The sequence below is a fragment of the Bufo gargarizans genome, chromosome 8 (assembly GCF_014858855.1).
Source record: "Bufo gargarizans isolate SCDJY-AF-19 chromosome 8, ASM1485885v1, whole genome shotgun sequence".
Lineage (NCBI taxonomy): Eukaryota > Metazoa > Chordata > Amphibia > Anura > Bufonidae > Bufo > Bufo gargarizans.
The window spans coordinates 110,614,470-110,628,140 of record NC_058087.1 but is presented as its reverse complement, the minus strand read 5'-3'; the positions used below and the strand labels follow the sequence as shown (position 1 = coordinate 110,628,140).

The window sequence follows — 13,671 nt, the reverse complement described above, 5'->3', positions numbered from 1 at the left end:
AAGAGAAGGAAAGTTGTGACACACCTTAAACGGTTTAAACCCGACATTATATTTCTCCAAGAAACGCACTGGAAGAAATCCTCCCAGTCTACACTAAAAGCCCCTTGGCTCTCTGAGTGTCTGACAGCCTCACACACCTCTAAGTCCAGGGGAGTGGCGATTCTGTTCAGACATGGACTAAAATATGAGATACAGGACTCATCAATAGATCCAGCGGGACGTTACCTCCTTCTGGACGTATTGATAGAAGGTGTACCATACTCCCTACTAAATATATATGCCCCCAATTCCCCGAGCCCGGCTTTTTTCACCAAAATATCAGGGATACTCACCAATCGAGTGTCACGCAGGCTCATAATGGCAGGAGATTTTAACGCCACATTAAATCCACACTTAGACAGATCACACCATAGACCACAAACCTCACCGGCTTCCCGCGCGATATTACAACTAATGGACCGGTTACACTTATGTGACATATGGAGAACGATTCACGACAACACTCGAGAATATAGCTGCTACTCCAAAACCCATGATTCATTCTCACGAATTGATCTGATTCTGACCTCCACCACTCTGTTGGATAATCTGCTGGATACCACTATACACCCAATATTAATTTCGGACCATGCACCTGTAACAGTCACTATTCAAGCCTTGCAACCGCAAATAAGATCCCGCCTATGGAGGTTCCCCACATACCTTTCTGAGTCAGAGGACTTTAGGACGTACCTCAAGGTCCAATGGACTAATTACTTGGATGACAATGACGTGCATCTCGAAGACACCCCATTGCTATGGGCAACCTCCAAGGCGGTTATGCGCGGGCATGTAATAGCTTACATGGCACACAAGAAAAAAATGGCGAGGGATCGATTTCACACGTTACATTGCGACCTTCTGTCAGCTCAGAAAGCCCATTCAGAGTCCCTCACACCTCAAACAAAACAGGCGTTCATAGATGCCAAAACACTATTAGATACATTCGTCCAGGGTCAGGCATACTGGTTTACCCGGTGCATACAGAACAAATATTTCCGCTGGGGCAATAGGGCGGGAACCCTGCTAGCCTCCCTAACTAAACCTTTTAAAAGCACTAAACCAATTGCACGAATCAAGTGCCCTGAGACTGGCCGCCTACACTCTACGACAGATGAAATAACTGAGGTATTTTTTAAATATTACGAGGACCTTTATAGGGCCTCCCCCACAGACCAGGGGAAAAATCGATCCTTCTTGAACTCCCTGTCCATGCCCTCCCTATCTGAAGAACAAAAAACATATTTAGACGCTGACATTACTGAGGATGAGGTGAAACAAGCCATTTCAGAATCTCACAATCACAAAACACCAGGGCCTGACGGCCTAACTGCGGAATATTACAAGATGTTAGCACCAGAGATTATTCCAACCCTGACCACGTTGTACAGACAAATGTACAAAGAGGGTGTGGAGGTAGACAGATTTACGGAATCTAGGGTGATAGTGATTCCCAAACCAAATAAGGATCCTGACCTACCACAATCCTACAGGCCAATAACCTTAATGAACCAAGACTACAAATTTTTAGCTAAAATCATTGCAAACCTTTATTCCGACCCTAATCCACCCCACCCAGATGGGTTTCACACAAGGGAGACATGCAGTTAATAATGTCCGCAGAGTAGTAGCAGCCACAGTCGCGGCTCAGGACCCCACACAACCACAAATACTCCTTCTCGGCTTAGATGCCGAGAAGGCTTTCGACAAGGTGTCTTGGTCCTTCCTGCAAACCGTCCTAGATATCCGCGGCTTTGGCAACGGATTTAGGCAATTCATAACTAATACATATACCGATGTCACAACTATGATAACTATTAACGGGAAAAACTCGGGAGTCCTCAACCTCTTTAGGGGTACGAGACAAGGATGCCCCCTTTCCCCAATCTTGTTTAATCTGTCCCTGGATCCGCTCCTATACCATCTTCAATCCACGCATAGTTTTCGTGGGGTGACGATAGGTAACACGGAAATGAGAACGGCAGCATTTGCAGACGATGTCCTGCTGATGATCTCCGACCCCAAAAATTCACTTGAAATTTTATTGGCTGAGATCCAGGATATTGGTACTTTATCAGGATATACCATTAACCTGGACAAAACGGAGGCACTACTAGTGAGCGGACCTGGGAGGCCGATATGGACAAGGGCGTTCCCATTTTCATGGAATGATAAGACCATAACATACCTAGGGGTTTCTATCCCCAGAAAACCATCGCAATTGTATAACTGTAACATAGGACCCTATCTCTCTTCACTGGAGTCTACCCTGGCGACCTGGAAACATTTCACTCTCTCATATGTGGGGAGGACAAACCTTCTTAAAATGTCAGAGTTTCCCAGGCTATTGTATATCCTCCAAATGCTGCCCATCTGCCTTAGGCCTAAAGACGAAAAAAGGATAAACTATCTATATAGGATGTTTGTCTGGAATGGGAGGCGCCCTAGAATAGCTTGGCACATACTACAACAACCAAGATTAAATGGGGGCCTAAACTTTCCTAATATTAGATTATACAATATTGCGGCTCTGATGAGAGTGGTACGAGACTGGCTACACTCTACGTCGAAATACACTCTGGTTACGCTGGACCAAGTCTTTATTCCACATATAGCACTACCGAACCTACTGCATATCTCATTCGGAAATCTCCCCCAAATGGTAAAAACAAATCCTCTCCTCATGACAACATGGCGGGCATGGTGCAGGGCAAGAGTTCTGTGTAAATTACATGCATCATTTTCGGTGCATCTGACACTAGTAAGGAACCCCTCATTTCAGAACGGATCTTCCCACTCAACGTTCAAACGCTGGCAATCGCAAGGCATCACCAACATTGACAAACTTAAAAGCACGCAAACACGAATGGTTAAACCACTCCAGGACTTGCAGAAGGAATCCCACACATAGTTTTTCCCTTTTCCCCATACTTACAAGCAAAAAGCTATATCAATGAAGTGATTTCCGCCTTGACGGAACGTGAGTGGAGTCCATACTTTAAAAAATGGTTCTCGAATCCAAATGAGTGGAAGAAACAAATTTCAACAAATTACAAATTCCTCCATGTACCAATTGACTATTCCACATCCACAGTTCCCATGACTAGATTGCAGACAGAGGTACCACAAGCCACCCCATCAGTGATACTCCGGGCACTGGAATTCTCATACAAACATTTACCTGTAGCAAGATACACAGAGATGATCCTACAAATCTGTCATAGATCATATCTGACTCCGAGAAGGGGGTTTAGAATGGGTATATATGACACCACCAATTGCTTTAAATGCGGGACTTTGGACGCTGGACTTTACCATTGTCTATGGGACTGTCCAATGATAAGAAAGTTCTGGGACAGAGTCATCACCTTCACTAACGCACACTTGACCAATTTTACCCCACGCGACTCATTTTGGGCGCTGTTCGGTTATTTGGATAAGGACAAATACAACTGCACCCCGGGATGTAGGAAACTGCTACACTTTGTGGCAGCGGCGGGCACCAAGGCAATTTTGCAAGTCTGGCTACAGCCCACAACTCCCCCTTTTAAATTATTCTTGGAGAAACTATCTTATATCATGCGCATGGACTGGGTGGAGGCGTCACATCAAAAAGATATTTCTTTCAGGTGTGGGAAAGCTTTATTAATATACTGCCGTTACATATCCGTAAGGCCATACACGAATGTTTTTCGGGTACCACATGGTTTCTGCAACAGATGACAGCTGGCGAAGAACCGGTTCTACTATCCTGATTGGGGGGGGAAGAGACATTGAGCCCAAACAGTCCCGAGCATCTCCGTTTTTGTTCTAGTCTTTTCTTTATTTGTCTGTGTCGTTCTCTAATTCACTACTACAGGGTACAATAGGAATGAGACAATATCAGGGCATCTACCCCGGGAGCCCACTGGGGATCATATCAGTCTATAATATTAAGGCTCTCTCGGGGATGGCGGCTATTGTATCCCACGGAGGCGGACGGCTAATACTGACAGCTTAGTTGAGTTTTTGTCAGCCTCTGTATGTTCATGGACACTACAACTGGTAAATTACTTTGCACTTGTAAGAATAGATACCAATGGTAGCAGTGCGACACTGCCTTTGTTTGTATGTTTATTCTTTAAATATTTGAAAACTTAATAAAAACAGTTAAAAAAAAAAAAAAAAAAAGAATGGTGGACTGACACTACCTTTCCATTCAAAAGGAAGATTCTGTGAGCTCCATTCTAAGGATCGCTGTGGGTACCATCAGTCAGACCCCCACGCGATCACCGTTGCTGTGGTTGGATCATTAATGCCTTTTTAAATATAGCCTGACTTTACAGTTAGTATATATTAATTGTATATATATATTTGTTTGTTTTTTAAGGTTCCGGAAATTTAACATTTTAGGTACACACACAAAAGTAATGAACATGGAGGAATCAACAAATGGATGTCTAGCAGCAGAATTTAGACATTTGGTAAGTTATCTTAAAATCCAACAATTTTACAAATACTGTTTTGATTTGCTATACAGTCAAAAAGCATTAAAGGGTTTATCCAGTCCTATAAAAAAGACCCCCAATATGCCAGGCCCCTCACACTGAATATACTTACCTGAGTCTCTGCTCCCTGTGCCCCTCCTGATAACACCACTACTGCTGCTTCTCCCCATGCGCAGATTAAAACATATGGTGTGGGGAAGGGGGGGGGGGCAGGCGAAGGTGGGGACGAGCCTCCTTAGCCCGGCATATTGGGGGGCTTTTTATAGGATTGGATAACCCCTTTAATGCGTACACCTAGACAAATTGAAAAGTGCAATGCACAACAAATTTTTGTTGTTCAGAAAGTACTATATTTTTGGCGCTATAAGACACACCTAAGTTTTAGAGGAGGAAAATGTTTTTTTTTTTTTTTTTTTTTTTATCAGACTTCAGACCCCAATAAAACTGCCCAATATTAATCTGACCTCAGCTCAAACCCCCAATTTTAGTTTTTTTAAAGACTGCATTACACGATATTGAGTCAGAACATATAGCGAGAGAGAGACCTCCACCAGGAGGCCAAAATGTATTGAGAAATATCAGGGTTAAAATGGAAAAAAAACTGCAAGAATGACAGATTCAAGATAAACTAAAAGAGAAAACACAACAGACAGTGGTCCAGAACATGTTCAATGCATAGGCATAGACAAAGTGGAGTCAGTGTACATGGCTAGGGAAAGGAGGCCAAAAAAAATCACAATGCCAAATGATAAGAGGAGTGGGAGGAGGATATCCACTTTTATCAAATTTATGTAAAGTAGAACTGACTTAGTCACCCATAGCAACCGGTCAGATTCCTTTCATTTTTTACAGCTCCTTTGGAATATAAAATGTTTAATCTGATTGGTTGCTATGAGCAACTATATCAGTTTGATAAATCACCCCCTATATATATATGGACCACGAGGAGGACATACTGCCTTAATTTAAAAGGTTCATATCTCATACTCTGAGGTCTTTCTCCTAAAAGAAAAACAGTAGGTTCCATATGAAAAGTGGTGCCCAAAAAATGTGATCTAGCGGAACAAATGTTCTCCCAAAAAATGTGAACAGTGGAACATACCTTCCAAATGTGATACATAAAGATGTATCATCGTTGCCGCTCCCTTTTTTCGCAATTCGTTAATACCGAAACGCGATTTTATCTCCATCAGTGTAGCAATACACAGCAAAGCCACTAGATGGTGGTGTTTAGTTAAAGTATTCAAATTATCGTAGTTATTGGCCAGAGCGGCTTCCCGTTTTACCGTCTCCCGTCATCCCTCCCCGCTCTGCCTATCACCCTTAATGTTTGTTCTCCCCTAAACTTTGTGTCCCCCCCCCCCTGTATGTGTACAGTAAGCACCTACAGTATATCATTATCTACAGTACTTGTGGCTGCGTTAAGCCGTATGGTCTGTCAGGTAGCCGACTTCATCATCATCCTCCTGTTCCCTATACTCTGTTGGACTCTGTACTGTACAGTAGATGTGCTGTATTTAATTATGTTGCGCCTAGGACTAAGTTGAAATCGCAATGCGATTCATAGAACTTGAATTAATTGCATTGCGATTTCAACTTTCTCAAATCCGACAGTACATTCTAGCATGGAGCCGTTCCCATGGTGATGGAGACGCTCCATGAGCACGGAAGTCAGCATAAGCTCTCGCAGTTGAAATCGCAATGCGATTTATAGAACTTGAATTAATCGCATTGCGATGTAATAACATATTAAGGTATTATATCTGTCAAATGGAGTACCTATATATATATATATATATATATATATATATATATATATATATATATATCTGGTATATTGTGGGCACTGAGTGTAAAGTCATTTGTGTCTATTGCACATTAACATAACTCAGAAGGCTAGAATTATCCTACAATTAATAAATATCCTTCATAGAAAAGACTAATTCTATAGGAGAAATGCCAGGAGTAGGGTGCATGAGGACCTTGCACCTTTTGGTTACTAAAGAAACAAAGGACGCTATCTCGGCAGCGCTGTGAATAAGAAAACCCGACAGCCTAGCTCCACAGCAGCTTGTCTTGTCAGAGCTGCACAGGGGGCCTTTTTTTGGGCTGCTCCTATTCTATGCTGCTACAATTATATTAGAATATGGAAGTGAACTGAACTTGTCTTATTCCCCTCTGTGAATTGGAACACTATCTTACTCAGGTGCTGCTACATAAACTATGATATTTATGGGATATCATTTATTTGTTTGTGTATGCTCCTGGATCTATCACTATTTTAAATTTTTTGCAATTTTTTATTTATTGCTATTTTTTTATTGCTGGTCATTATTTTAGCTGCTATATTGATTTATTATATATTTTATATATTTATATTATTTATAAATGTACATATATTATAATTAGTGTAATATTGTATAATTATTTTTTTAATACAGAGGTTATCTATCTTTCTATCTATATCTATATATGTCCATTATACTGTACAATACACTATATCTAAATTACCGTACCTCGTATGGATCATGGAATAAATAATTATAGAATATTACACTAATTATACTATATGTAAATGTATATATAATATAAATACTGTATTAACATTCAGCCACTATAGGAACAAAGCAAATAAATACACTCTGTATCCACTACTTCAGAGAATAATAAATAAAAATAAATATGGAAAACTGCATCAAGATACAAAACAATATACACTTAAAGGATAAAAAAAAACAGATGAATGCAATAATATTGATTGTGTATCTGATATACTTGAAGCAAACTATCTTATTACTTGAAATTGGGACATTCTCTAATAACTTTCTTATCCCCTAAACAATGAAGGTATTTAGATGCAAATCATGATTCATATGCTAATGCCGCCCTTCATTAATGTTGCAAGTACATACAAAAGTACACTAAGTAAACTAATGGTGTACATTGCAGTATTATACCTCAGTATCGCTGACTACACTGCCTTCGCCTGACTTGAAGCACACTATCTTATTACTTGAAATTGGGACATTCTCTAATAACTTTCCTACCCCTACTCTCAGTATGGCTACAATAGGATCTAAGGCCCCTTTCACACTGGCGATAAAAATAATAAACTACTGTACAATAGACTAACTGTACATTCATATATTTATGTATCAATCACAATTATGATTCAGTACATCGAGAATATTAGACTATATATTTGCATATGCAGCTCTATAATATATCTGTATACACCGCTCCATTATGTCTTTAGATCTGTGATACAAGTGGATTAGATTTCGATAACACCTGGTGATACATTGTACCTGATTTTTTGCAGTCTACTGAATACAGATATATAATAGAGCGGTGTGTACAGATATATAATGAAGTGTTGTATACAGATATGTAATGGAGCAGTGTACAGTATACAGATATATAATGTAGTGGATACAGAGTGTATTTATTAGCTATATTCCTATAGTGGCTGAATGTTAATACAGTATCGAAAAACATGTACAGTATGGATACATTTGTATTTAGCAAAGCCTTTTGATCATTTTCTCCTTGACGGCACCCCCCACCGACCCCCCCATTCTGCCAGGACAATTCCCACACCTATTCTTGCTATTCTTAATGTTAGATCTCTTTCTCCACAATTGCACAATGGAAACCTAATATGAATTATGATGTTAACACTGACACCATTAAAACAAATAATATTGTTACATGAAAACTAAAATAAATAAATCAATACAGCTGCAAGCACTGGGTAAGTTTTAAAATACACCAAAAGTTTACAGGCAAAAATTGACCAATATATACAGCGTTGCTGCTATATTGATTTATTATATATAAATATATTTTATATATTTATATTATATATACATTTACATATAGTATAATTAGTGTAATATTGTATAATTATTTTTTAAAACAGAGGTTATCTATCTTTCTATCTACAGTACAGACCAAAAGTTTGGACACACCTTCTTATTCAAAGAGTTTTCTTTATTTTCATGACTATGAAAATTGTAGATTCACACTGAAGGCATCAAAACTATGAATTAACACATGTGGAATTATATACATAACAAAAAAGTGTGAAACAACTGAAAATGTCATATTCTAGGTTCTTCAAAGTAGCCACCTTTTGCTTTGATTACTGCTTTGCACACTGTTGGCATTCTCTTGATGAGCTTCAAGAGGTAGTCACTGGTTTTCACTTCATAGGTGTGCCCTGTCGGGTTTAATAAGTGGGATTTCTTGCCTTATAAATGGGGTTGGGACCATCAGTTGCGTTGTGGAGAAGTCAGGTGGATACAAGGCTGATAGTCCTACTTAATAGACTGTTAGAATTTGTTTTAAAATAGTTTTTTATTGGTTTTACAACAGTAGGACGTACAATCTTTGTTTGCCTTCATAGGCGCAAATACAAGAATGCATCTGAGACAGTACTGTCGTATGATAAAGTGCAAATCGCATAATAACAAACAATAAGGGGGAGACAAGAACATAGGAAGGTCTGAGGGGAGGAAAGGGTCGGGAGGGGGGGGGAGAGAAAAATCCCCATGTTGCCACATGGATGGACTATTACCAAATACTTGTTGTTGTGCTACCGTCGATGTTTGCGATAACCCTACAGCTGTACAGGTCAGATCGAGAAACCTCTATAGTCTTTCCAAGGTTTCCATATCGATTCAAATCTGTGTGGTGTTCGGGCCTCCCAGTGAGCTATCTGCTCCAGGCGGTACAACTGGTCACATCTAGTGACCCATTGTTTTAATGGGGGAATCTCCGTCTTTTTCCAATAAACTGCAATGAGTAATCTGGAGGCCGCCAGTAAAATTTGGCTCAACTTTCGCGTGTCTCTAGTGCACCTGAGATCCCCGAACACCCCAAAGATGCAAACTTTCGGAGAGACCGGAAATGGTATCTTACATATCTCAGACAGGACTCTACATATTTTCTGCCAATAGGAAGTAAACTTTGCACACTTCCACCATAAATGGCTATGATTGCCTATATCCTGTCCACATCTCCAGCGGTTTGGGCTGCATTCAGGGAACATGCGGTTAATTCTTTGTGGCGTATAGTACCATTGAGTGAGTACCTTATAGCTATTCTCTTGTAGTTTGACACACCTGGACACTCCATGAGGAGCCATTAATACACAATGCAATTCTTTCGCTGAAAACTGAATACTTAACTCACTCTCCCACTTAGATATGAAAGGAAACTTGTCTGGGCGGGATAGGGCGATTAGCAGGCTATACAATTTAGATATCTTACCCTTTGAGTCTTTTAATTGCAGAGCCATTTTTTCAAAAAGGGAGTTTTCTAAAGGGGCACTTAAGTTTTTAAGATGGGATCTCATGGAGTGAAGAAAATATGCTTTCTGGAAGTCCGATAGGCACGCTACTGTCGGGTGGTTTTTCAGATCTTCAAAAGTTGGGACATCATTATTTGGGCATAACGCCAAAACCGGAGTGGTAATAGCTTTGGCTCTGCCCGATACAGTTTCCCAAAACTGGGTCGAGGAGTGGCAGAGTACATCCCGAACCTGCATTAGAATGAGGTAATTAGACAGTAGATGCTGTGTCCATTTGGAATCTTTCCATATGTCCAAAGCGTATTTAGTGATGCTGCTACACGTTTGTAGTCTGGCGTGTTTTGGGGAATGATCCAAAAAAATGAGAGAGTGAAGCGGGAGATTTAGCATGTTATCCTCTATATTCAAATCTAACCGCTCTGAATAGGGTCTCAACCACTCTAGGCATCTAAGTGCAATCACTGCTTTATGATATGTATACAGATCTGGGATACCCAAACCCCCATTCCTAGGGTGTTGCACCATGAGAGTGAGAGGTAGTTTTAATCAGTGTTCTTCGCCCGAACCATGAAACAAATGGTATATCCCAAGAACCCAGAAGATCCTCTAAACGTTTTGGCAGTGGTTGGAAGTTATCCCGAAACAAGTTTGAAAAGTTTGGGGTCAAAGTTATCCCCAAGAAAACTATGGATTCATTGGTCCACTGGAATGGGGTGGTTTTCTTTAATGAAGCCATAGTTTTCGCCTTCAGGGACACATTTAGCACTGTGGATTTTGATAAATTCACTGAGAAGTTGGATAACAAGTGGTAAGTTTGAAGAGTAGACATAATTGCTGGAAAAGCTCGGATTGGGTTGGTGATGAGTAAGAGAACATCATCAGCGAAGGCGGCCGATTGGTGTATAACCGTACCCAATTTTATTCCTTCTATTTCAGCATTTTGTCTGAACGATTGGAGAAGCGTTTCTATGACCAATACGAACAATAGGGGTGAAAGGGGGCATCCTTGGCGCGTTCCATTAGAGATCGCGAATACAGGGGACAAGGTACCATTCACCAGGATGCGTGCTGTTGGATTGCTGTACATTGCCATAACCCCCCGTATGAACATATCTGGGAGACTGTTAGAATTTGTATTATGGCAAGAAAAAAGCAGCTAAGTGAAAAAAAAAACGAGTGGCCATCATTACTTTAAGAAATAAAGGTCAGTCAGTCCGAAAAATTGAGAAAACTTTGATAGTGTCTCCAAGTGCAGTCACAAAAACCATCAAGCACTACAAAGAAACTGGCTCACATGCGGACCGCCCCAGGAAAGGAAGACTAAGAGTCACCTCTGCTGCGGAGGATAAGGTTCATCCAAGTCACCAGCCTCAGAAATCGCAGGTTAACAGCAGCTCAGATTAGAGACCAGGTCAATGCCACACAGAGTTCTAGCAGCAGACAAATCTCTAGAACAACTGTTAAGAGGAGACTGTGTGAATCAGGCCTTCATGGTAGAATATCTGCTAGGAAACCACTGCTAAGGACAGGCAACAAGCAGAGGAGACTTGTTTGGGCTAAAGAAAACAATGAATGGACATTAGACCAGTGGAAATCTGTGCTTTGGTCTGATGAGTCCAAATTTGAGATCTTTGGTTGCAACCACCGTGTCTTTGTGCGACGCAGAAAAGGTGAATGGATGGACTCTACATGCCTGGTTCCCACCGTGAAGCATGCAGGAGGAGGTGTGATGGTGTGGGGGTGCTTTGCTGGTGACACTGTTGGGGATTTATTCAAAATTGAAGGCATACTGAACCAGCATGGCTACCACAGCATCTTGCAGCAGCATGCTATTCCATCCGGTTTGCGTTTAGTTGGACTATCATTTATTTTTCAACAGGACAATGACCCCAAACACACCTCCAGGCTGTGTAAGGGCTATTTGACCGTGATGGGGTGCTGCGCCAGATGACCTGGCCTCCACAGTCACTGGACCTGAACCCAATTGAGATGGTTTGGGGTGAGCTGGACCGCAGAGTGAAGACAAAAGGGCCAACAAGTGCTAAGCATCTCTAGGAACTCCTTCAAGACTGTTGGAAGACCATTTCAGGTGACTACCTCTTGAAGCTCATCAAGAGAATGCCAAGAGTGTGCAAAGCAGTAATCAAAGCAAAAGGTGGCTACTTTGAAGAACCTAGAATATGACACATTTTTAGTTGTTTCACACTATTTTTTGTTATGTATATAATTCCACATGTGTTAATTCATAGTTTTGATGCCTTCAGTGTGAATCTACAATTTTCATAGTCATGAAAATAAAGAAAACTCTTTAAATGAGGTGTGTCCAAACTTTTGGTCTGTACTGTATCTAAATCTATATATGTACATTATACTGTACAGTACACTATATCTAAATCACCATACCTCATATGGATCATGGAATAAATAATTATAGAATAGTACACTAATTATACTATATGTAAATTTATATATAATATAAATACTGTTATAACATTCAGCCACTATAGGAACATAGCTACTAAATAAACTTTGTATCCACTACTTCAGAGAAAAACTAATAATAAATCAATATAAATATGGAAAACTGCATCAAGATACAAAACAATATACAATTAAAGGATAAAAAAAACAGATGAATGCAATAATATTGATTGTGTATCTGGCATACTTGAAGCAAACTATCTTATTTCTTGAAATTGGGTCATTCTCTAATAACTTTCCTACCCCCCACTCTCAGTATGGCTACAATAGGATCTAATACCCCTTTCACACGGGCAAGGAGGGGCTGGAGGAGTTAAAAATAGGGCTGGAGTGGTTAAAAATAGGGCTGGGGGGGTTAATAAGGGGTATAATACTCAAGTATGTCAGATACACAATCAATATTATTGCATTCATCTGTTTCCTACCCCCCACTCTCAGTATGGCTACAATAGGATCTAAGGCCCTTTTCACACGGACGAGGAGGGGCTGGAGGGTTTAAAAATTGATAACATTTTTTTTTTTAACTCACCTTAATCCACTTATTCGTGCAGCCCGTCTTCTCTTCTGTCTTCTTTCTTCAGGACCTGGGTAAAAGACCTGTGGTGATGTCAATACTCTCATCACATGGTCCGTCACATGATCCATCACCATGGATCATGTGATGGACCATGTGATGAGCGTAGTGATGTCACCACAGGTCTTTTACCCAGGTCAAGAAGACAGAAGAGAAGACGGGCTGCGCAAACAAGTGGATTAAGGTGAGTTAAATTATTATTTTTTATCATTTTTAACCCCTCCAGCCCTTTCCCGCCCGTGTGAAAGGGGCCTTAGATCCTATTGTAGCCATACTGAGAGTGGGGGGGTTGGAAAGTTATTAGAGAGTGTCCCAATTTCAAGTAATAAGATAGTGTGCTTCAAGTCAGGCGCAGGCAGTGTAGTCAGTGATACTGAGGTATAATTCTGCAATGTACACCATTAGTTGATCCTTTTGTATGTACTTGCAACCTTAATGAAGTGTAGCATTAGCATATGAATCGCGATTTGCATCTAAATACCTTCAGTGTTTAGGGGGTAAGAAAGTTATTAGAGAATGTCCCAATTTCAAGTAATAAGATAGTTTGCTTCAAGTATGTCAGATACACAATCAATTATTGCATTCATTTGTTTTTTTTTATCTTTTAAGTGTATATTGTTTTGTATCTTGATGCAGTTTTCCATATTTATTTTTATTTATTATTTGTTTTTCTCTGAAGTAGTGTATACAGAGTGTATTTATTAGCTATGTTCCTATAGTGGCTGAATGTTAATGCAGTATTTATATTATATATAAATTTACATATAGTATAATTG

At 40.1% G+C, this 13,671-nt stretch overlaps 1 protein-coding gene across 2 annotated transcripts in view; it reads left to right on the top strand.

Annotated features, from left to right (window-relative positions):
• Positions 1-13,671, top strand: part of STAT1 (signal transducer and activator of transcription 1) — a 1,065,817-nt gene that overhangs the window by 626,431 nt on the left and 425,715 nt on the right. For both annotated transcript variants that reach the window (XM_044304320.1, XM_044304319.1), the window contains exon 13: positions 4,409-4,502. In XM_044304320.1, coding sequence (XP_044160255.1) covers positions 4,409-4,502 — 94 coding nt within the window. The remainder of the gene's footprint in view (positions 1-4,408; positions 4,503-13,671) is intronic.